At 52.1% G+C, this 23,143-nt stretch overlaps 9 protein-coding genes across 9 annotated transcripts; 5 read left to right on the forward strand and 4 right to left on the reverse strand.

The window, feature by feature from the left end:
* Positions 1-98: 98 nt before the first annotated feature.
* On the reverse strand, positions 99-2,975 carry RHO25_010098 (uncharacterized protein; the record flags this gene model as incomplete). The annotated part of the gene is made up of 6 exons (XM_023601614.1): positions 99-411; positions 470-1,407; positions 1,461-1,664; positions 1,723-1,794; positions 1,844-2,342; positions 2,395-2,975. 6 exons carry the CDS (start codon positions 2,973-2,975, stop codon positions 99-101), a joined length of 2,607 nt encoding a protein of 868 aa, XP_023453235.1.
* Positions 2,976-5,786: 2,811 nt separating this feature from the next.
* On the forward strand, positions 5,787-7,833 carry RHO25_010099 (uncharacterized protein; the record flags this gene model as incomplete). Its single annotated transcript, XM_023601615.1, has 5 exons — positions 5,787-6,087; positions 6,139-6,645; positions 6,699-6,829; positions 6,888-6,971; positions 7,030-7,833. 5 exons carry the CDS (start codon positions 5,787-5,789, stop codon positions 7,831-7,833), a joined length of 1,827 nt encoding a protein of 608 aa, XP_023453236.1.
* Positions 7,834-10,917: 3,084 nt separating this feature from the next.
* RHO25_010100 (uncharacterized protein) lies at positions 10,918-11,422 on the reverse strand (the record flags this gene model as incomplete). Its single annotated transcript, XM_023601616.1, has 3 exons — positions 10,918-10,999; positions 11,051-11,233; positions 11,286-11,422. 3 exons carry the CDS (start codon positions 11,420-11,422, stop codon positions 10,918-10,920), a joined length of 402 nt encoding a protein of 133 aa, XP_023453838.1.
* A 688-nt stretch (positions 11,423-12,110) lies between these two features.
* Positions 12,111-13,417, reverse strand: RHO25_010101 (uncharacterized protein; the record flags this gene model as incomplete). The annotated part of the gene is made up of 2 exons (XM_023601617.1): positions 12,111-12,390; positions 12,453-13,417. The coding sequence occupies 2 exons, from the start codon at positions 13,415-13,417 to the stop codon at positions 12,111-12,113; spliced, it is 1,245 nt and encodes a 414-aa protein (XP_023453839.1).
* Positions 13,418-13,876: 459 nt separating this feature from the next.
* On the forward strand, positions 13,877-14,363 carry RPL43A (60S ribosomal protein eL43; the record flags this gene model as incomplete). Its single annotated transcript, XM_023601618.1, has 3 exons — positions 13,877-13,926; positions 14,070-14,234; positions 14,300-14,363. The coding sequence occupies 3 exons, from the start codon at positions 13,877-13,879 to the stop codon at positions 14,361-14,363; spliced, it is 279 nt and encodes a 92-aa protein (XP_023453821.1).
* Positions 14,364-14,984: 621 nt separating this feature from the next.
* On the forward strand, positions 14,985-17,071 carry RHO25_010103 (uncharacterized protein; the record flags this gene model as incomplete). The annotated part of the gene is made up of 2 exons (XM_023601619.1): positions 14,985-15,133; positions 15,397-17,071. The coding sequence occupies 2 exons, from the start codon at positions 14,985-14,987 to the stop codon at positions 17,069-17,071; spliced, it is 1,824 nt and encodes a 607-aa protein (XP_023453231.1).
* A 336-nt stretch (positions 17,072-17,407) lies between these two features.
* On the forward strand, positions 17,408-18,661 carry RHO25_010104 (uncharacterized protein; the record flags this gene model as incomplete). Its single annotated transcript, XM_023601620.2, has 3 exons — positions 17,408-17,442; positions 17,497-17,610; positions 17,674-18,661. The coding sequence occupies 3 exons, from the start codon at positions 17,408-17,410 to the stop codon at positions 18,659-18,661; spliced, it is 1,137 nt and encodes a 378-aa protein (XP_023453514.1).
* A 1,202-nt stretch (positions 18,662-19,863) lies between these two features.
* RHO25_010105 (uncharacterized protein) lies at positions 19,864-20,911 on the reverse strand (the record flags this gene model as incomplete). Its single annotated transcript, XM_023601621.2, has 2 exons — positions 19,864-20,706; positions 20,780-20,911. 2 exons carry the CDS (start codon positions 20,909-20,911, stop codon positions 19,864-19,866), a joined length of 975 nt encoding a protein of 324 aa, XP_023453513.1.
* Positions 20,912-21,236: 325 nt separating this feature from the next.
* On the forward strand, positions 21,237-22,813 carry RHO25_010106 (uncharacterized protein; the record flags this gene model as incomplete). The annotated part of the gene is made up of 2 exons (XM_023601622.2): positions 21,237-21,419; positions 21,479-22,813. The coding sequence occupies 2 exons, from the start codon at positions 21,237-21,239 to the stop codon at positions 22,811-22,813; spliced, it is 1,518 nt and encodes a 505-aa protein (XP_023453512.1).
* Between the last annotated feature and the right edge of the window lie 330 nt (positions 22,814-23,143).

Genomic DNA, 23,143 nt, shown 5'->3' on the forward strand with positions numbered 1-23,143 from the left:
CAGATCCGAGGTCTACAGACATGATTACGGGCGCAACGATTGTCATTGAACCAATCCCATACCATCAGCACCGAACACGATCTATACGACGACTCGATTTAATTATGTTTTGCCCATGCAATTGGCACCCCTTTGAATCTGAAATAAATGGAAACCGATACCACATCGTCCATCAATTTGCGGTCTGTGTCCGCAATCAACACTTCTCCAGTACAAAACACCGCAGGTCTCGCATAAGCCCTCTGAGCTTGCTCGGTCCACTTATTCTCCTTTCCAATCTTGCTAAGCACATACGGCTTCATGTAAAAATGCAACAGCTGACCCTCAGAATTCTTGTCCAAGAAGTGGGGACCGACGTAAATCTGGTAGCTGATCTCTTTCTCTTTGCTGTGGCTGTCGACGAAAGTCGCCCTAGTCGCGTCATGGTCAGCATTGTCCTGGATGCTCGAATGAGACGGATGTCATTCACCACATATCAGTAATGCGACATCGATAGTAGTTCTTGAGCGCGACGTTTTCGGGCAATACAGTGAAAGGCAAGAACCCATCTTTGCTCAGAATCTTTTTCCAGTCCTTGTCAAATGCGCCTGGATTCTTGGTCGATATGACAGCGGCACCTTTCTCGCCGATATCTTCTTCATGCGACAGGTCGTCCTTATCCATGAGCAATTCTTGAAGCTCGCGAAGGGCCTTTTGAAATCCGGCTGCATCCATATCGGCCGCGATCTTGATGGTGGAAGGGAGCTTGGCAGATCCAACACGATATGTATATCCGAGCAGTGCTTCGAAGAATCGCACATAGATAGCGTACTTGATGTCTGGCACTGATTGCTGCAGTGTGTGCAGCGCGTTCTGCCTGGTGGCAAGCTCTTTGTCAAACGCGCCGTTGGTCTTGACGTCCTGTGCGATCTTCTTGATCTGTTGTTGCACTTCTTCTCGTGCCTTGTATTCCTTGACTCCGCGGCAGTATTTGGTCGAGAGCTCCAGCGCTTTCAGTATAGCTTCGAGCAAAGTCCGACCTTGGATAGCCATGTTCTTGATCTCATCCTCGTAGTCGTTCAGCCCGTTGATTTCGCCCAACTCTGAACTTTCATGCGTTTCTGACAGTTCTTTGAGAGCTTCGCGCAGATCCTTGAAAGCACGACTGAACCCGACCTTGAAGGTATCCCAGCGATTTCTCAAGCTGAAGAAGTCGAGAGGAGGCCCACCGGACAGTTTACCGAACATTTCGGAGGCTTCAGCAGGTTGCAAGAGGTGGAGCCTCTCTTTTGTCTCGTCAATGTACGGTCGAATAGAATCGAAAGTATCGCGAACTTGGGAGACATCAAACAGCAGATATGGCATGAGCTCAATGAAGAATTTACTCGCAGTTGCAAACTTCTCACGGGCCGCCGAAGCTTTCGCATCCTGTCAAAGACATCATTAGGATTTCTAGCCTTCAGCAGTGCACGTGGACTTACCTTTTTAGACTGCTCGTGTGCGAAACCTAACATTTCGAACGCTCCCTCGATCTTTTCACCAGGCTTGAGCGCTACGGCAGATACTTTGATCCCGGTCAGTGGAGCCAAGAAGTCGATGGTCTTTGGATCGACGAACCTGCGAATTTGACTCTTCAAGATTGCGTTGAAGACGGCCTCTTCGGCGAGATAATCCTCTTCAGATTTCTGTCGCAGAGATCAATTCTCGCCACGCCGTGAGATTTGACCAGTCATTCTTGCCTACCTGATCCCGTTTATGGCTCTCCATGCCTGCGAGAACAACATTAAACTTGCTGTCCACGTCTTCTTGCTTTTTCTGCTCCCAGTCAGCTTGGTGCTTACCCGAAAGACAGGATCAGTCTTACCTGGTACTCCTTTTGAAGTTTCAGTGCCTGCAGGAGGGCATCTTGAGCATCTGTTCTCAGCGCTTCGACGTCAATGAATGATTTTGCGAGCAGACTCATGCTCTCTAGCATGGCATTATTGGCCTTCTTCTGGTCATCTCTCAGTGCAGTGTTTGATTTGATCGTCGTGCTCATCAGCTGCTCAAAGTTCTGAAGGCTGGTCAAATAGTCCGTCCATTTGCCTGCATTGATCAGGTAGGCATCCACTTCTAATCTCGGAATTTCGAAGCACTGAGCAGCCGTACTGAATGGCGGAACACCCGGCTCTTGTCGTGCTAGGTCAAGTGGTCTCAGCAACCTTTGGGAGTGGAAGCACAAAGTTGCATGTCGAAGGGAGTTGCGAGTACAAATGACAACGTATTTCAGCATGGATACGGCAACCTCTCGACTTGTCTTATCGTCCTCGAAGATCAGTTTGCTGGCCCTCACAAAGAGTGAGTGGAGCAGCCCAGGTAGATGGCTACAGTCTGCCTGTCAGTCTCGCGTCTTGTTGTCTCGCGACGATGACCTACGTTTGCGCTGCTGGAACGAGATCTTGGAAAGACTCAAGTTCGCCAAAAGGCACTTGTGGAATCTCATAGAGATATCTTCTCCATTCCATCATGGGCACAATGGATTTGGGGATATCTTTGATTGCCACAGGCGCAGCGACAAGGATACCTGCACAGCTGCTGCCATTCACACGAGCAATTGTCGCAAGAGAGTCGGTCTGGCCGGCGGCACGACCGACATGTCCGATCTGCAGACCAGATGAACAAGTCTCATAGACGATCGCCAGTCGAAAGAGATTAGGGTCTCCATTTGCGGCCTTGACATCGAATCTGATGACGGTGTTCGGTTTGAGATTCGCTGCGAATGAACGCGCAAATATGTGAACGACTCGGAGGTTCGACAAGTTGGTCAGTCCAGCGAAGGTGACAGGTTTCGATCCATCTGGAAGGAGAGACGTCCATTGCAGTTCGTTAGCATATATGTGCAAATATCGAGTTCCTGTGGGCGTCGACTTCAGGACTTCGCCAAATTCGAGCCTTTCGTCTATGCTCGCCTGGCAGTAGGCATGATGTCCTTGCGTCTCAAACTTTGGAGGTGACATTCTCGTTCGGGGTGCTGTTGAACTGCACCCTCGATGTTCAGGATGGTATTGCTACAGGTGAACAGCGGGACCTTGACGGACTTCATGACAAAGCCCTTTCCTCATGATCATTCTCAGGAGCCGCATTGCCTCGATTCGACCACGATTCCATGGCGGCGTGATAAGCGATATCACACCACTGCTGCGCGTTCGAGCAATCCGCGCCTTCGCCATATTCTGCAAGGTCAGCTTCACAAGCTTCATTGCACACCAGAGCTGCCATTGTGGCGGTCGTGAAGACTTGGTTCTTGCAGAGCTCCCACGAATCACGCCGGTACAACAACGCGCTGGCGCGAGCTGGCAAGCACGGCGTAGAGCTGTCGGCGCCACAGAGGAAGGATGACTGCAGCCACGAAAGAAGAAGTGGCGAGCTGAAGTTCAAGCCCCGAGAAGCCAAATCGTGGACTCTTGGCAAATCTGGCCCGACTTCCAAGTCCAGTCCAGAGCATCTGCGCATCTACTGACCTTCAATCACGGCGCACAATCACCACGTCTATTTGAGCGGGCCCGGGGACAAGTGTACTAGAGGTAACCGAGAAGGCCTACGGTTCGGCAGACGGACGAGGATGGCATTGAAGATACTACGGCTCGGCCGGACAGCTAGCAAAGAATGAGTTTACTGGGTGGTAGGAATGCCTCTCGAGGATACTGCCATGCTGATGGAACTCCCAGCTCAACACGTATCCATGGCAGACCATTGCTAAGTACCGCACAGCGCCGACATATTTACTTGGACGGCCGTGGAGAGACGGTGTACGACTATCCATACCTCTCGTGTACGAAAACAACAGCCTTTCCACTGATGTCCCCAGCTCCTTCAACCCAATACTTCGCGGCCATTCTCGTCAATATACAGCAACTTGGCCCCCCTCTTCCGCAACAACCTGTCCGGCGTATTCGGATTCGCGCACGATTGAATACCGCGAACCTCGATGCAGCACCCGAAGGTACTGCATGAAGATCCGGCCGGGCAGTCACTCGAGCTTCCGCAGCTTCCGGGGCAGCCAACTGCATTCGCACTGTAAGTTCCAGTTCCCTCCGTGTTCGTGAAGCAAACGCAGCTGTCTCCGGAACCGCATGATGTTCCTGCCTTGCAGGTGGTCGAAACACATTGCCCGCCACTGCAAGTGGTTCCTACTGGACACCGATTATTACAGCTGCCGCAATTCTCGGGGTCACTTTCAAGGACTTTGCAGGAATTGTTGTTGCATGCCTTGGGGACGCTGGAGGGGCACATGGATGTCGTGGACACTGCAGGTAGGCCCGGTCAGCTGTATGTACTGCGTGCTCTTTATGATAGTGAAGGCTTACCTGTCGTGACAGTCACTGTGGACGATGACACGGTTGTGGTAGTGACCACCACATTCGTCAAAATCGTCGTAGAGGTGGTGGCGAGAACGCTCACGACTGTTGTAGAGGTTCCCGATGAGAAGGCCGTGACCAACGCACTGATGAATGTCAGCTTCTGCGCCTTTATTGCAACGGCAAGTCTCTCCTCACTTTGATGTTTCTGTCTTCGTAGAGGTCACGGTGGTGGAGGGTCTTTTACGAATTGTGGCCGTTGGCGTCGTCACAATGCAGGAGCAGACAGTGCTGATGCACGCGAGTCTCTGACCGCGGAATGAGCGAAGGAGATCAGGCGTCTGCGCTGGAGAAGCATCTCTCTTCCTCCCGCCCGGCGTAAAGTCCATGGTCGCCGTAAACACCGTTGATGTAGAAGTGGAGGTAATAGTTGTGGTCGTGCTAGCTGTGGAGAGAACAGAGTCTATTGATGTCACAGTCGTTGTGCCGGTGACAGTCGAGATGGTCTGAGTAGAGACAATGGTAGGGCTCGTCACGGTGTCGGTGACAGTGAGCGTGCTAGTTGTGGTCGTAGTCGAGGTTGAAGTTGGTTGTGTGATCGTTAATGTACGAGTCGAGACTGGAACTCTGGATTTACAGAATGCTTGCGCAGCAGGCACTTTGGACAGTGGTAGGAAAGCAGCGTATCTTGAGCATCCATTAGAGGCATACGCATCTGTACCCGATGCAATGAGCGCCACCAAAGCGAAAAGGATGTTACGATGCATGGTCGACCGGAAATGCAACACAAAGAACTCTTGGTGAATAGCAAAACCAACAGATCACAGGAGCGGACTCAACAAACGTACTTGGGCATTATTTATTGTAAATGCGCAGAAGCAGACAGGTCTAGAGTGCTGCGTACAACCGTACAACCGTGCACCCGCGGCCTACTCTCATGGAAGAAATTGGAGTGCAAAGTGGCTGGCTGAGGACTAAGGCGCTATGGATTTGAATCCAAACCTTGATGGGACCATGGGAACGTGGCGTATGCACGTGGCCGAGGCATCAGGATTCAGGAGTCAGGTCCTCGATTAGCGAATACCTTCCGAAGGCCTTTGCTCTTCGAATTGTTTCCACGTTTCTCGTCGTCCTCTGTCGTTGTCATGTAACACCAGAGAGGCTAAGTACTCAAATCATTGAGAGCATCTCATGACTTCCATTTCCAATGCATGAGCTCCAAAGCTATGGCAGTACGTGTACAGCCCGCTTGCCCGCTTGGGTCGTGTCGTAGGCGCCACAAAGTAATGGGCCGCATTGTCACAGTAACTCCAAGCTAATATCTTTGCTGGTAGCTGGCAAGGGCATTCCTCTGGGCTGCATTGTCTGTCCAAGCTCAGCTGCCGTAACATATCTAAACACGCTCCACTGCTCTTGGTTCATCTTGATGCTTTGTTAATCGAGATCTGTTTCAGGCATTACACTGACACAATGGGCCCAACAGCTTTGCCGACGAAGCTTGCCATCTTGGATGCGTTCGCCAGCTTGGCTGATGAAGATGTTTACCGCGATTATCTCCCGATTGAAAGAGACGAGACTGGACTCAACCGCGGCAGAATCGCTGAGATCATGTCGAACTATGCTTTCCATGCCAATGTTGGTGGCCAGGATCGCGAGTTCAATGAGAAAGAATTCGGAGAACTCATGCGGCTTGTGTATGAAGAGAAACTGTATGAGAGAATAGCGAAGCTGAATGCAGCCGTCAAGAAGGTCCAAGGGACGTGGGACGCACGTATGTGTCCTTTTCGAGGAGTGACTGACATGCTGGGCTGACAAGCCGAAGTGAAGACATTGAGCGCTAGCCCAGAGAGCTCCCTGGTGGAGCAGACGTTCACGAAGCAGTTACACTCAGCTGAAGCAAAGGGTCTACGCGCCGAAACGCCCGTGTCTCTGTCCGATACCGCTATGGGCGAGAAGCTTCTGAAGAACATTGTTACACTTCGAGAGAAGGCCGAGAAAGTCGTGAAGGAAGCGAAAACTGATGCGATTACTGGAGCGATCGATGCCGTCAAAAGGATTGTAATGCATACAGCCTTCGAGATGCTGGAGCTATATATGCTCAAAGCTGAGGAAAAGTATGCAGAGTACTTCACTGCACTCATGGCCTTAATCGTCCAAGAGAAAAAGCAAGGGTCGATATTACCCGCTGGTGATGTGGTTGGCAGTGCCAGACAAGAGAGAAATCGGCGTGAAGCTGCCTTGGTCGACTTTGGGAAGTTCTATCGACGCGTGAGGAATGTCCAAACTCATGCCCTGCTAACAATCGACCTGGCACAGGGCATCAACGATTGTAAGTTGCGTCGATAATCTTGAAATCCCGCATTAACAGACTTTCATGGGCAGGGTTGAAGAGCAGTCCGTCAGTCCTTGCTGGGAAAATCGCCATGTCGCTCCTTGACGTGCAGGGCAATATCATGAGCGGCGAACTCAGCGAGGCTCGGAAGATATACATCGAGGACCTCAAACCAGCTCTGGTCAGTCGAATCTCTATGTTTCGCGCAGTCGCCCTCTTGCTCACCTTCGAGATTCTAGCAAATCGAAAGTCAGGCTCCTGTACAAAAACTTCTGGACATGCGAATGCCGTTGGACGTCTATACGTTCGGAGACAATGTTGTTGTGAGTGCGATGACAGAAACTTCCTATCGATGGGCCACAATGCTGACAATCCCCGAAGATTACAGTAGCCAGCCCTGTTCGTGGCATCGGTCTACCTAATTGTGCACCGGTGCACGGCATTTGTGAACTAAACGCAACGCCTTCCGGAGCAGCCTCATCCATTGAAAGCCAGGTGACAAAAGGCGATGACGGTGTGTATACTTTGCGAGCTCTCGCGGAACCCGAGGATGAAGAGGTCACCGGCGCTGTCGCTTTCTTCAACCTGCCACAGCCGCTGAGAGATAGTGGGGACGTCAAATATGGTTACCACAACGTGAAAGCAGGTGATCGTGGCGCTAGGATCTCATATAACAAGCCATTCGCGGAAGGAGTTACGCCCAAAGTCTTTGCCTGGCTGGTCAAGGGCTACTTCAAGAAAGCGGGCGAAGGCACGACGTGTTCGGTCTCCGCCTCCACCCCAGAGGTCCACCCTCATGAGGTTTTACAGCTGAAGGTCGAAAAGCCTGAAGGAGTCGTTGCACAAATAGGCTGGATGGCGATTCATCCAAAGAGAACGGATCTTATTGGGCAAGTTGTCACCGTCAAAGTTCCTGACGCGATGGATAAAGGCGGTGTGGCCAAGAATGATGAGCTCCAGACCAAGTGGATGCTCACGTTCCCCAACAGTCCAAAGCGAAAGATGCGACTTGTGACAACGTTCATTAGTGGTTATGAGTCGAAGGATCGTGTTCAAGCGAGGACCGCTCTTCAAACTCTCAGCAATGCCTTCGTTGACCTGGAGACCCGAGCTTCGATAACATTTACGACCTTTGCATATCTGCCGCCAGAGGACCAGAAAGTGATCTTGCCGTCATGGGGATAGAGTGTAGATGGTCGAAAATGGTTTCTGGTGGCTGGACACGGAAACACTGCCATTGGCAAGAAAATACCAGTATGATCGCCTATGCTAGCAGCGGAGTTGGTGAAGTTTTCCAGGAGAAAGCATGTATACATTTGGCTCGAAACGGTCGTGGGCTACCCAGGTCGTACCAGGATACGAAAAGTCTCGACAGGTCTGGATCTGGGGCGACTAGAAGCGGATGGTCTGTGCCAGTCTAGTCAGACAAAGCTGACGCTCGAAGAGGAGAGGACAGGGGATATATTCGCAGACGTGGGGAATGAATGAAGGCGCAAGAAGTAAGGCCATTGTGAGAGACCGATAGTGTTGTGAATGGCCACGAGCTCAATACGTCCGCATGGTGTGCTGTCGGCGCGGAACTGGTTGTTTGGTGCCCTTTGCCGTCTGTAGGAAGTTGTTTGTGCTCGCTGCTCTTTGCAAGGGTGCCAACATGGCTAATTGCGGTCGCTGCTGAAGCTTTGTCTCGAAGTCACCTCCTTGCCGATAACATGGTGTGGCCGAGTATCTCAATCGCTCAAGTTGAGATTCGAGGCACTGTGCCACTGCATTATTGGCTTTGCTGGATGCAGTTCCCCTGCGTGCTATTGTCGACTCGGGCAAATCGCTGGTGATCGCACCGCTCATAGAGGCTGCGAAACAACAGCGACTTAGGCGCCGTTCGCGATGTCTGTGCTGAAAGCTTCGCCCACTCTTTGGCACACCTCTCGGACAGGCATTGGTCGTCGCGCAGGCACTGCGTACCAGGTACAAGGTGATGTCGGCCAGATGACCCAGTATAAAGCCCTACCTCAGCGCTGTCCACCTGTTGAGTTGCAGTATTGCTAATAGGGTGTCGAGAAGCACTCTCGGGCATTGTTACAAGAAACTCGTGATTGACAGGTTGTCAGAGATAACCGCAGTGTTCCAATAGCGTACGTGGCTTCCGGATACCGACGAGATGGCGATTACCAACATTGGCTTGATGACTATCCTCCTGGCAACCAATTTGGTTTCCATGACCAAAGCGCAAGGCGACAACGGAGTTGTGTGTCCCGCAGACGGAACTTATCGCCTTGTGCGTATACAGTCTTCGAGACTCCGATAATGGATACAGCCCTTCAACTGACCTTTTGTATCACAGTTCTGTTCTCGAGACGGCTCGATTATCGTTAGTACAGACCCACACGCTATGCACATGATCGTACGACAAGCAATAATGGTTCATCCTTAGGTCCAATGCGATCCTAATGGGAGGGAACGCATCAGCGAACGCTGTCCGCAGGCGAGTTGTCAACCAACTGGCTACGGTAAAGCCTTTTGCGCAGCAGGAGGAACGCCGAAACAAGGCCAAGGAGCTACTTCATGTGCGCAAGTTGCGGCGTATGGCGAAGGAGCGTTCACATGTGATCCGACGTATAGCTATCTGGTAAGTCAGGAACCCACACGGATAGGAGGGAAGGCGAGAAAGAGTCTGGGTACGGATTTGGCTGATTTTCTTGGAATTTGTTAGTATCAATGTTTTGGAGGCCAGCCGACGAACGGTCAAACATGTTGCCAAGGGTGTTGTACGGCGACTGGAGGTCGTGGGTCTTGTCATCATGGCTGACGTTGAGGAAGTACAATTAAATGTTGGAGAGCGAGGAGAACGTCGAAGGACAAAATAGCATGACGTAATCATCGGAATGGAACAATGAAGGTGCGACGCTTCTGCGTAGCAGTCTGAAGCCCCCGTCCCATCCGCGTCCCACCTTCTCGTCCTTCAACATCGCTCCGGAGCGCCTTTCGTTCGTCTGATAGCATTTGCACCTCTTTCAGTATGCTTGCCGATCCTACGGTCTCTTCCTCATAGTAGGCTGAAACCGGCTCGTCGTCCGCGACTGCCCTCGTCAAACACCCTGTCACCAGAACTCGTCCCGCCTCGCTGCATGGAGCCGATCAAGATGCTGGTCTACCGCCGCCGACGCATGCCCGACGATGCTGTGTGAAGCATCATTCTTCATGCAAAAAGCTATACTTGGCCAGGCAGGCTGTACGGGCGGGTTGGGAACGTTCCACGTCGTCTCAACGCTGCGTTGGAATTGCGCGTCTTGCATGTCGGGACGCGACTTCGATGCAGATTGTTCATATCATACGCAGCGGTCTTCCCCAGGTCGCGCCTGTGCTGGCCTCGCGTGAGTGGAGCACTGTCGAGGTGCGGATGATCTTCGACGGAGGAGGGTGAACAGGTGCTGCCACAGGTGGGACAAGACAATCTTTGCGCAACGCCCACTGTTTCCTCTGTGTCGTGCTGCGCGCTTCGTGCTTCTCCCATGGCAAGATGTCTATACTCGGTTAGCACCTCTCCGTGGGGAATTCGCTCTCTCCGAACCACCCACCTAGGACTTGACTTCTGTCTGATGCTACTCCAAGCATACTTCGAAATGCAACCGGTGAGACCGGGCTACCGCAATTCTTCGGACAGAGCGCATCTTCTGCGTGATATTCGCCCACCAGCAGTGGGCAGGCGCAGTGCCCGTTCAGGAATGTGGTCTCAAAATGACCGCAACTGAATTCTGAGAGCTTTGAGATGCACATTTCCAGAACCGTTCCAGCATCGTGCTTTACCAGAGCAATCGAATTCGCTGCAGCGCGCGCGCTGATATGGAAATACGGATCAAGGTTAAAGTTTTGACTGAGCTCTCCTGACCAACAGGCCTGCGCAGCCAACCCGATCCGATTTGACGAACACGCGGTTTGCTTTCGAAGACAACAGAAGTGTAGCTGCCAACACTGCCCTCCTTCGGCCGATCTGGTCATCCATTTGGTCGTTACTGGCATAGCTCGGGAGTGATATACTCTTTCAGCAGCCAAGATGAGGTGTGTCACGGACCGTTTCCCAAATGGTCTCATCTGCTGTTGCAGGGTTGATGCAGCCCGCGACTTGAGAGTCAAATTTGGCACTTTAGGCGCCTCCCAGATTGAAGCCCTCATTGCGAGCGAGCCGCTTCCAATTCTACCGATAGGGACCGGAAGCGTCGGTTAATGCATAGCTGCAATGTCGATTTCGCAGAGCGAGGAACTGATTCGCGCTCAAGACCAGCGTCCTTCATCCAACCTAATGAAGGACCTTTGTTCGAATGTGGGCGACAGTCCAGATGGCAACGCCATGATCCTACGAAATGATCAGAATCCTGCCGCTGGAGTGCTACCCACGCCGACCTACCATTTCGCGATGTCGGAAGCTGCTAGGCTACCAACACTGCTTCTCGAAGACCCTTCACTGTCACGAGCGAATCTGACATCAAGCTCTGGTAAGGTATTCTCCTTGGCTTCCGGATCTGGAGTGAACTTCGCGGTGGTAGGCAAGTTTTGGTTTGGTTCCAACCCACGAGCGTAGCACTCCACACTAAACAAAGTCAGCGGCTGCCGAAATGCAACCTGGAGCACCTTGTACTTACCACCTCCCAGGCGGCTGTGTTATTTTCATACCTCGCGGCTCGCAAAGGTAGTGTGGTGCGATATCTTGCAAACATACACTTGTCGTGTAGACCACGTGGCCACAAGAGTACGATACGACGTAAGTTCCATAGCACATTGTAGCGCACTAAACGACCAGTATTTGCTTCCGCGGCGGTTTGCAGTCCGATGTGGATACCAATGGGCCGTTCATGCAGGGTGCAGAGGCTCTGAGTCTGTTTTCATGACCCCATACGTTCTGCGAGAATTGGCGTCTTTTGCTCACGATGGCAAAGAAAATGAAGAACGAAGTATTGTTTCTTTCTGCGCAGTGTGTACTGGGCGATGATGGAAGTGGAGAGATTTTGTCTCAAGCTAGTGAAGAGTGCCCGCTGCAGGAACACGCAATTCGATCGGATTGGTAGCGGCAGACTAAGACAAACATCATAGATTGCGGAGCAAAGACACAAAAAGTACGAGGTTGACATGTACCGTGGCATTGGTCCGGTTGGACTGGAACACGAAGCATAAAAACTGTGATGATCGCGTTTTTTCTGTGGGAAAGTTTTCTGTTGGCGTTTGGTTGGTAGAATTCATCAACCTCGCACCTTGTATAGCGTGTAGGCGGGCAACAGCCAGTATACAACGGAACCCTGTGTGGCAATTGGGCTTCGTGACAGTGGCGGTGAACAACCACGGCTCAGGCAACTATTTCTCTTGTGCTCTTCCTAGCGGAAGGATCGTGTCGTTCCCGTTGCCGCGTTTTTACACCGCTTTTCGTCGATCGCAACGGTCTTCGTTGATCTCAAAAAAAGTTGAAGCTGTCTCTATGGCAATGTCTTGATCTCAGTCACGAGACCTGCCTTGGACAGACGCTCGAGATATGCCGAACCCAGTGTTGCGGGGGTTAAGACGCCACCACCTAGCTCGTGTGCGAAGGTCTTGTCGCGGGCAATGGTGACGGCAGCTTCGGCGAGGAAAACGCCTGTCAAGTCGTACATGCTGCCGTTCCAACGCATGCGACCGTATGCTCGCTTGGGATCATTCTCGTCTGACACGTCTGCGTTGGCAATTGCACGCCATTCGCAATGCTCCTTGCTAGCTTGCCTATAGTTTATGCGTCAGCGTCGCTGCTCTCGGCCTCATCTCCGCACAACGACATCACTCACTCTTTTGTTGGGCCTTCTCCAGGTTGATAGACGAACTTCTTCAGTAGCCAACGTACGGGAGGCAGGATTAATGCTACCATGCCGAATGTGAGAGCAAGATGTACGAGAAATCCTTGGACGCTGTTGCGGGCTTTCATGTAAGCGCTGAATTTGAATTTGCGGCCATAGTAATTGCCATTGTCGATCAAGCTCCAGGTTCGGTTCACGATTGGAGTGTCGCTAGGACCTTGGATGCTGTCCGTGAGGAGACCCAAGTCTGGCACAGTCCGAAGACCAGTGAGCTTCTCGAGCAATGGACGTCCAGGATGACTTGGCGCCGGAGCGACCGATAATGAATACGGAGACATGGTCTTCGCAATCTGCCCAAGCCCATAGGAATCGAAAAGTGTAAGGACTGTGTCCAGTGTGCCGCCGCTCGGTGTTCCGTTCAAGTCGTAGATGGTGTCTACAAGCTCGCGGGTGCCAACATTGAGTGTTTGACGAATGTGGGTGACTAGAGCCCAAGCGATCAGATCTGTGGGAGCACTCTCTACACCGTTTTGCGGAATCATGATGGCACCGTTCTTCTTCGCCAGATCGTGATACTTCTCGGTCATGTCATACACCCATGGCACTTCGCCAGTGCAGTCGAGGTAGTGCGTGCCTGTCTCTGCGCATGCTGCAAAGGCTGCTTCGCCATACTTGTGGAACGGACCAACAGTGGAAATCAGGACTTGGGTCTTCTGTGCCAGGGCGGACAAGTCGCTCTTATTGAGCTGCGCGGTCTCGATGCCAGGTTGCTGTCGATCAGGATGTTCTCTGCGAAGTTCCTCTGCCAACGACTGGAGTTTGCTCTGGTTTCGCCCTGCTATCGCCCATTTTAGGTTTGTTGGGAGTTGTCGAGCAATGTGTTCAGCAGTGTATTTTCCTGTGTAGCCCGTGGCACCGTAGACGATGACTTCGTATTGTCGCTGAGATTGTGCCATTTTGGTGTACGATGTGGATGTAGGTATGATGGTACTTTGAAGGAAAGGGAATGATAGATGTACGGGTATCTCTACCTAGGCTGGTCGGAAGAGGAGCTCAGAACAGTCGACTTCCGGCTTGCACATGATGACGAGGCTCGTCTGCCTCATTGCACGATACGAATGGACCAAGCACGTGGATTTTGATGCTGTGAAAGCATTCCATACGTGCGAAAACCGGTCCAATTCTTGTCCCGGTGCTCCAACTAATTGCACGACTTTGCTTTCGCCGTGTTGTAAGTTGCACCTTGATGTGCGCCTTTCTGGCGAGGGGCGCGATTGACGTGTGGAATTCTCAGGCACCAAGGCAACCACAACGCCAAGCCAGGTGCACTTCGATTTTCTCAAGCCAATCGCTCTACACGACTTTGAACTTCAACCACCCAGCGAAACCTTTGTCAACCACATAACACCGCTACCATGACGAAGCGCACGAAGAAGGTCGGAATCACCGGTAAATACGGTACCCGGTATGCACACCTCCCACGAACCGCGACACCCTCGATTAGACGGAGCACGAGTTGGCACCCTGCAACTCATGGAGGATGACATGGCTCTGCGAGAGGCCACGCAAATACATTCTTGAGGACATGTTCTGACAATGGGGAAACAGCTACGGTGCTTCCCTGCGTAAGCAGGTCAAGAAGATCGAAATCTCGCAGCACGCCCGTTACACTTGCACATTCTGCGGAAAGGTGACTGTCAAGCGTCAAGCAGTCGGTATCTGGAACTGCCGATCATGTGGAAAGACTGTCGCTGGAGGCGCATACGTCGTGTCGTACGTTTTGGACATGAAGAGAGAACTTTGATGGTCAGGAGGAGTGCTGACCGAATACACAACAGGACACCCGCTGCTGCTGCCACCCGCTCTACCATCAGACGTCTGCGCGAGATTGCTGAGGTTTAGGAGGTCCATTTCGGTGCATGGGGAGGATACCACGGAGTTATACATGGACTCGCACAGGCTCAGCATGTGATGCCCAGCATGAGGCCACGGTTTTCTAGCGAACTCGACGAATGAAACTCTCAGAAACGATCTCCACCTCCTTTCCACGTATTTCGATGAGAGACGGTTTACATTTCTCTCGACCGATTCTGTGACGCACCTGGCTTTTGTTCCTTTGTTGTCCCCGTGCACAGATGCGACCGTCGGAGCGAGTTGAAGGTGCAATGAAACGCTGTGGCGGCCTCACTTGACCTCAAATACAGACGCGGAATTTTAACTAAACGCAATGTGGGTGCATCCACTATACGAACCAGTCCTTAATGCTGCATTTCTACCTGAACTAGGGTTTTTGTCACTGACTTGGTTGGTCATGCACGTCGTCGCGGAGGCGTGACCTTCGGATCCAGGTCATCAGCTCAAGGCACGCTTGGCACCAATCATAGGCCGCGATGGCCGCTCCCGCCGACTATTAAAGCTCACCTGCGCTCGTCTTCCTTCCTTCAACCTCATGCTGTTCGAACCTCGACCACATGTCCGCGCCTCCATATACGCACAGCAACACCTTGTTGACTACAAGAAGACATGGCGGACGCGTGCATCGTGTGTTTAGGTGACCTGCGCACATCACCTGACGATGATCAACCGCCCGAATCGACTGCCGCGCCAAGTATTGGTGGTATCAAGATCGAGAGCGATGACGCCAAGATACCAATCAAGTCCAATGCGAAAAGGTACCACCCCACGATGCGTTGCACGAGAACTTGACCTCGCTGTCACGGCGACCATGCCATACTGGAGGCCACCACGCCATGCTCAATATCGCTACCGTTACGGTACACGATACTTCCTCTCTTGGACGGCTTGAAGATCTCCATGATATTCGCCAGATAAGCTTGGAGGTGAGGTTTTTCCGCGCTCTGCGCACATGCATGGCGAATGGAGGCCTCCAGTATGGTTGCAGAGAGCAACGAATGCTAACGTGTTCTTTCTACAGTGCCCAAGTTGACGACGAAGACATTGCCCATCTCCTGCCATGCAAGCACGATCTACACCACTCTTGCCTGAAACCATGGGTCGAACGCGCGAACAGCTGTCCGATCTGCCGGACTGTCTTCAATGTTGTTGAGGTCAGCCACTATGTGGGAGGAGCTGTCTATGAAAGCTATCCAGTCCAAGACAAGACTCAAGAGGCGGAGATAGATCCCAACATGATCGTTGAAGAGGACGAGCTCTTTGACGTGGAAGCATTCGAGCCGTGCCTGATCTGCGGTGTGATGGACGACAATCACGGTGTCATGTTCTGCGATGGGTGCGACAAAACTGTCCACGTGTTCTGTGCAGGCTATGATGATGCGCCAGAAGTCTGGTACTGCGAATCATGCCTGGCGGACCTTGAGAACGATGCCGACCTTCCAGGACTCGCCGCTGCTGCTCGCAGGCGGCCTCGAGCACGCAACACGAATGGCAACGGTAACCGAGCAGCACCACCTCGACGTCGGAGGAACAACGACGCTACCTGGGCACGCGTATGGCAGGAAGTGTCGCGTCGACTTGATCTGGACCTCGACTTTCCATTTGATGAGGAAGTGGACGAGCGACAAATCGCGGAACAACGACAGGAGTTTCTCCGCTGGCAGGAGCGTTTTCGCGTTGCCAACCGGGCAGGGGCAACCAACCGCCTCCAGGGAATCGCTCGTGCCAATCTGCGATACAACGATGCTGCGTTTCCCCGACCTGAACCAGAGTCTCAAGAGGAGTTGCGTGCCTGGAATGCGTTCGACAAAGCTCGAGAGTCCGATGATGCACCAACACAGGTGCGACGTCGCAAACGTCGTGCTACCGATTCGCCAGCATCTCCGAGTGAGCCACAACAATCGGCAGAACAACCACAGCTGAAACGTCCGCGACTTCGACGTCCACCTGCGCCCGAACAGCCCGAGTCCTCTGCTGCTGCGGCAAGGCGACGAGGTGAAGAGCCAACCTTCCTCTCTTCATTATTGCGGGAGGTTGAGAACAAGTCAGCATCAGCAGCATCGCCAGCAACGTCAGACCATGCCAACGGCCAGTACTCGCCACGACACACCTCACCAGTTCACTCGCCCGTGTCATCGGAACCAGGTACTCCCAAGGCTACCACTCCGCCACCTCCTCATCGACCTTCTTCTCCCCCGCTCTCATCTAATATCCTGCCTGCGATCTCGCCCGGGGCTACATTTTCTCCCTTCTCGCCAATCACCACTCGAGATGATCCGGATCAAGCCAATCGCTCTCGACGCCGTGCAAGAGGTCGCCGCATCACTGCCGCCGATGACGAAGAGCGGAACGGCGCATCCTCATCTGATGACCGCGCAGGATCGCACTCCCCATCACGCAATCTTTCTTATCCTGCCAAAGAGGAAATACAGCGCATGGTGAAAGTCTCACTCAAGCCTCGCTACGAAAGAAAGGAAATCAACAAGGACCAGTTCACGGATATCAACAAGTCCGTATCGCGAAAATTATACGACATGGTCAGCAGTGCAAAGACACTTGCAAATCAGGAGGAACGCGAGCGGTTGCAAGGAATTGCCAATGACGAGGTGGCAAAAGCAGTCAGTGTTTTGTCTCTGCAGGCTGGAGACACTGTGTCTGTACAGGCTGGTGATACCACAACAGATGCGTCGGATTGAAATTGAACTGTTTTGGAGGCGTGCTTTTGCACGCTACACGAGCATGGAATGGCGTTTCACCCTCGGGGCAAGGGTTTGACGCAATGACGATCTAGATACCCTGATGTAAATGACGCGATGACTATGATAATGGCACTGTATATATCACTGCCTATAACGATGCCAATGGCTTTCCTCTACTGCTTCTCAAGTTATGCCACCTTGGCCGACGATCCAGTAGCTTTCGGCCAAGCTTCATGTTTCGGCCGGCTTCGGCGTGTACTTGTACATGTTAAGGCGTGCACGGCGTATTTGTGCTTCGACTACACACTTTCGTAATGAACATATCTGACAACCATGGCGTCGCAGCAATCGCACGTTATTATCATTGGGTGAGCATTCAGCTCTACATCGCTCAAAGATACCACTGACAGCTCCACCAACAGAGCCGGCGTGATCGGTCTCTCCAACGCCGTGTTCTTATCTGAAGCCGGCTATAAAGTCACCATCGTTGCAGCGCACGTACCAGGAGATGAGAGCATAGAATATACCTCACCATGGTAATTAGACTCAAAAAAGAACTGTACATCATAGAAATCCGTCTCATCTGATCCTCACTCCAGGGCCGGCGCACACTGGCGCACCCACGCCACAACCTCTGAACCCGAACTCTGCGACTGGGATATCCAGACTTTCAAAGAATGGAACTCATTGCTTGAAGCTGAAGCCAAAGATCCCAATTTACCGAAATCTGGAATTAAAATGCAAGATTCGATTCATTATTGGGATGGGCCGATTGCAGAGGATTTGTGGTGGAAGGAACATGTAGAAGGGTATAGAGAGCTTGAGAAGGAGGATGAATGGATGAGAGAGGTGAATGATGGACGACCGAAGAATGCTCCAGAGGTGAAGTTTGCGGCTTTTTCGAGGGCGCATAGTTTGGATGCACCGGGGCATTTGGTTTATTTGCAGGAGAGGGCGAGGAGGGCTGGGGCTCTGATATTTCAGTCGAAGTTACCTGTTGATGGTGGTTTGAAGAAGGCGTTAGAAGCGGCTGAGGGGATCTCGAAGGCGATCGGACGTGGGAGTGTGGATGTTTTTGTTAATTGTACGGGACTTGGGGCGAAGAAGCTTTGTGGAGATGAGGCGTTGTTTCCGATTAGAGGGCAGACTGTGCTTGTGAAGGGTGAAGCGAAGGCTACGAGGACGAGATATCATTCTGGTGTGACTGGGAAGGGGGATACTTCGTATTGTATTCCGAGGCCGGGGACTGGGACTACGATTTTGGGTGGTACGAAGGAGGTTGGGAATTGGAGTTCGGAGCCGGATGAGGCTGTGACGAAGAGGATTCTGGAGAGATGTTCTTGGATGGTGCCAGAGTTGCTGACGGGTCCGGATGGAAGCTTTGAGTTCATTAGCACTCAGTGTGGATTGAGACCTGGGAGACAAGGTGGGCCGAGGGTTGAGAGGGAGGTTGTGGGCGGAAGGAGAATTGTCCATTCTTATGGCCACGCTGGAGCTGGATGCCAGAACAGTGTTGGCAGTGCGAGGAAGGTGATGAAGTTGGTTGAGGAGAGCCTTGGGCAGGTTGGGAGAAGATCCAGACTATGAACGACAGACAGATGAGATCAAGGCGACAAGTTCCAAATTCTCAGGTGCTTCGTCCCGGGCTTGTGTACCAAGATCGCAAGGGTAGTGATGTGTTTTGACCAATCATGGTGAAGCAGCGCTAGTGAGTGTACGCTGTTGAATGTCTTCACAACGTTGCCCAAACGTTTTGTAGACATGTCATGTCATCGTGGAAGTGAGAAGGGAAGGAGAGTTCACGCGCTCCCGGTTCGCGTCAAATTCGCGTGATCCCTGTCATCGGCCCGAGCAGCCGAAAATGACAATATGCAGCTTCCCGCGCAACGTTGCGGCCTCTGGCTTCACAACCACAACACCACATGAAGTGAAGCACGAAAACGGCAGGGCAAGTGAAGCGCGAAGCGAGCTTCACGTCACACAGCTAACGTTCCCACCAGCAACGTCCCGATGAAGGAAAACCAATCACCGAGCTAACACAAGACAACGCTCCTGCACGTAGCCGCAGATACAGAGCGCAGAGGCAAAAAAGGACTGATCACAGATCTTTCCTCTCCCCTCTCGCTTCGTCTCTCACTACAGCGGTCGTGTCGATGGCTGAGTCAGAACAGAAATCCTAGGGTAGCCGCCTTTTCACCAAAAACTTCAACTTCAGCCTACGCCACACAACCCCTTCAACTTCAAGCCACCACATCTCTGCCGAGCTGAGAAGCACTGAACGATCTTGCCAACGTGTTAGCACTTATGGTGTACCGATGACCGACAAATTTTCGATCGAGTAAAGACGCCTTCTTTTCCTGTCTCCTTCACTGGATCAGGAAGGAAGGTCGTCTTGCGCTGAGATCACGCACAAAAAGATAGTTTTCAATCGTAGGGCACTTGCTCCGTTCGACTCGAAAGTTCAGCTGCATGCTCAGTGAGGACGCACAGATTGGAGGAGAGGTGGGAGGTGGTTGTGGGCGGAGGTCGTGGTACGGTTGTTTTGTCCGCTGATGATCGTTGTGCAACAACGAAAATAAGCCAAATATGAGGGCAACCGGTCTGTCATGGACCTGGTTGTCATTGATGGTATCTTTTAGAGAGCTGATCTGAGGACAATTCATACCTACCAAGGGTGCTTTTACTGTCGCTTGAATTCATTTTTCATAGACATTGTGCTTTTTTGCATCATACTACATACGCTTGCTGAATGCATCTCATCTAAACAAAATCTTGCTCCATTGCCAACCTCAGAATCTATCCCTCTGCTTTGTTCGGTAGATCGTGAAGCCAATGTAGCCACCTGCCACGACAATGCCAAACAGAATGAACTTGACGAAGAACCAACCCCAACCTCCACTTTCGCCTTGCGGACGGGAAATCGATCCCTTGTTCTTCTTCCCACGACCAGAATCTTTGTTGCTCCCTGCACCCGTCTGTCCTGTGGGCGAGTACAAGTTCTTAGTCTCCACCTTGATAATATCATGATTATCCGCCAGCTCTCCCGTCTCCGAGCTGAAGCCCAGATAAGTCACAGTCGGCAACTTGACACCCTCGACCTCAAAGCACTTCGTCCACTCATCCTCCTTCTTATACATGAGCTCCACACTCAAGCTCTTATCCTGAAAATACCGGATCTTCGCCTTTGTAGGAAAATCCGGATTCCTCAATCCTCTCGCCGAGCATCCCGCCAACTCATTCGCTTTCCCATCATTCTGCTGATCGTACGCCGTCTGTCCATCCCCGACCATAGCCATCACATAAGGAAACACCACTCCCGGGCGATTATTCTTATACGTGTCGAAGAAAATCGCAAGACCTTCGAAGCGGTCTTTCATGCCGAATACTGTGCCCATTTCTGCGCGTTCTTTCGTCACCCATAATGCCATTCCGTCGCCGAAGAGGCTTCCTGTGCCGTGGATTTTGAATTCGAGCTCGATTTCCCAGTTCGTGGCTGTGAGGGGTACGCGGCTGTAGAGCCAGCCTGCTTGCGAGGGTTGGTTGGCTGTGAGGCGGATGTATTGGTCGGTGCGGATTACGGTGCTGCCGCCGTAGTCCCACCAGCGGGATTGCATGTCGGAGTCGAGGAAGGGCTGTTTTTGGAGATATGTGTAAGCTAGATGCCCATTCTGCGGGACTTTTCGAGGAAGAATGGGTTTATCGTACCGACTGCAAGGTATGTGTCCGCAGAGGTATGGACTTGATGTCTGATGGCTCGCCTGCATTTTGCGCCTGGGTGAAGCCAGTCCATGCTGCCAGCAGTACGGAGGCCACTTTCGCCATGGAGAGAATCGCCATCGTGGGCAGTGCTGTTGATTTGGCTAGCGGGTCATGCGCCGGATGTTCAGAATGGAAGGAGAACGATGAGCCTCAGCTCGAAACGAAAAGAAAAAGGCGTTGCAGACGGAATGTCGTGGGTGAATGTGTGTTCGTGTTCAGGAGCATTGGGCTAAGCTCTGGGATACCAGCTGGCCATAGTCGACCTGCTGCCCCCAAAAATGCAGGGTTTCCAGCGGCAGCGCAGCCAAGAAAGGATCGACCGTCACGTCAATCTTTCTGCATGTGAAGTACATGACCACAGTCTTCTTTCCTCACATTCGGTCGACTCTTCATCAGCAGAACCATGTCATCATGGCTCGCAGACATCGCCGGATCGCATAGAGTGCAGCTCGGCGTGACTGCTGTCGTCTCCGGAGCACTTGCCGCCACCGCAGTGATCGGTCTGCAAGAAGCGAGGAGACGCTATGATGTGCATGATCTGAAGGATACGATTCCTGATTTGCAGTCGCCGCATGAGATTGGCAGAGTATGTCAGAATCTATCTCAACGTCAAACAAGACAGAACGCTGACTGACGAGAAGCCAGATTAACAATATCGGTGGCGCAGAGCCCGAAAATAGCCAGCAAAGCAGAGACGATGAAAGAAGTGCTGCATTGGCCCGTCGAGCAAGACTGGGAGACTACGATGACAACCTGATCCTCGAACAACTCGCCCGTAATCGTGTCTTCCTAACAGACGATGGCCTCAAGAAACTTCGCAACGCTTTCGTTATTGTGGTTGGATGCGGTGGCGTAGGTTCCCACGCAGCAGCAGCTCTTGCTCGTTCCGGCTGCGGCAAGCTACGACTGATCGACTTCGACCAAGTGACACTGAGCTCACTCAACCGCCACGCCGTAGCAACTCTCGCCGACGTAGGAACCCCCAAAGTCAAATGCCTCCAGCGACGTCTCGAACAAATCGTCCCCTGGACCAACTTCGACTGCCGCAACGAACTCTTCAGCGAAGCAGTAGCAGAAAAGCAACTCTCACCCTGGGAACAAGACGGCCAAACCCCAACCTTTGTCATCGACGCAATCGACAACATCGACTCAAAAGTCGCCCTGCTATACTACTGCAAAACCCACAACCTCCCCGTCATATCCTCCATGGGCGCAGGCTGCAAATCCGATCCCACTCGAGTTTTCATCGGCGATATCTCCGCATCGACAGACGACGCTTTAGCAGGTAGTACGCGCCGCAAACTCCGCAAACGAGGCGTGAAAGATGGAATTCCAGTAGTGTTTTCCTCCGAAAAGACAGGACCCGGAAAAGCTCAACTGCTCCCTCTCCCGGAAGAAGAATTCCAAAAAGGTTCCGTGGGAGAACTCGGTGTGCTTCCCGACTTCCGCGTTCGAATTCTACCTGTCCTCGGCACAATGCCCGCAGTCTTTGGCCTCTGTGTTGCCAATCATGTCATGTTGGAAATTTCAGGTTATCCGCATGATTATCTACCGAACAAGCTCCGAGAGAAAATGTACGAAGGCATTCTAGGTCAGGTTCAAGGTTTTGAGGAGAAAATCGCAAGGCATCAGGGTTTGGATCCTGTGGGTTTGCGATTGCCCATTACTGCGGACGATGTGGGATATCTTGTGGAAGAAGTTTATCATGGACGAAGTGCGATTACTGGACTTGCCGCACGATTAGCATTGGTGAGATGGAGGAGGCCGGAGGGAGATTGGATTGACACGAAAACTGCAGGCCAGAAAGCAGATATCCTGAAATTGGAAGATCTGGTATGTATGACCAAAGATGAGATGGTGAGGCACGAACAATTGGTGATGAAAGAAGGTAAGGCGCCGGAGGAAGTGTATGATCAGGAAGTGGTGGAGCGGGTGAATAGACGCCTAGAAGAGGAGCGGAAGATTCAGCATCAGCGATAGAGAGAACGCCAATGAGGTTCAGGCGATCAGAAAGCGATCTATATGTACAAAAATCTGCATTCATTGTACTCACTCGGATCTATCTACATGCTAGAAACGCAAGCTTATGCAATAAAAGCAATTCGCGTGTCTCATCAGACTTTTACTCATGTATCGTACAATCCATCTCTCTCAAAGAACGATGGTTCCAGCCGGGGGTCTGCGGCAAAAGCTCAGTAAAGCAAGCCGCGAGATATGCATCTCGAAACAAGCTGCAGTTTCCCAATGCCGTGTGCATAGCAAGATTATATCATAGGCCAGACCCATGAAATGCTCGTGCGAGTGTTTAGT

Source organism: Cercospora beticola, chromosome 6 (genome assembly GCF_033473495.1).
Source record: "Cercospora beticola chromosome 6, complete sequence".
Lineage (NCBI taxonomy): Eukaryota > Fungi > Ascomycota > Dothideomycetes > Mycosphaerellales > Mycosphaerellaceae > Cercospora > Cercospora beticola.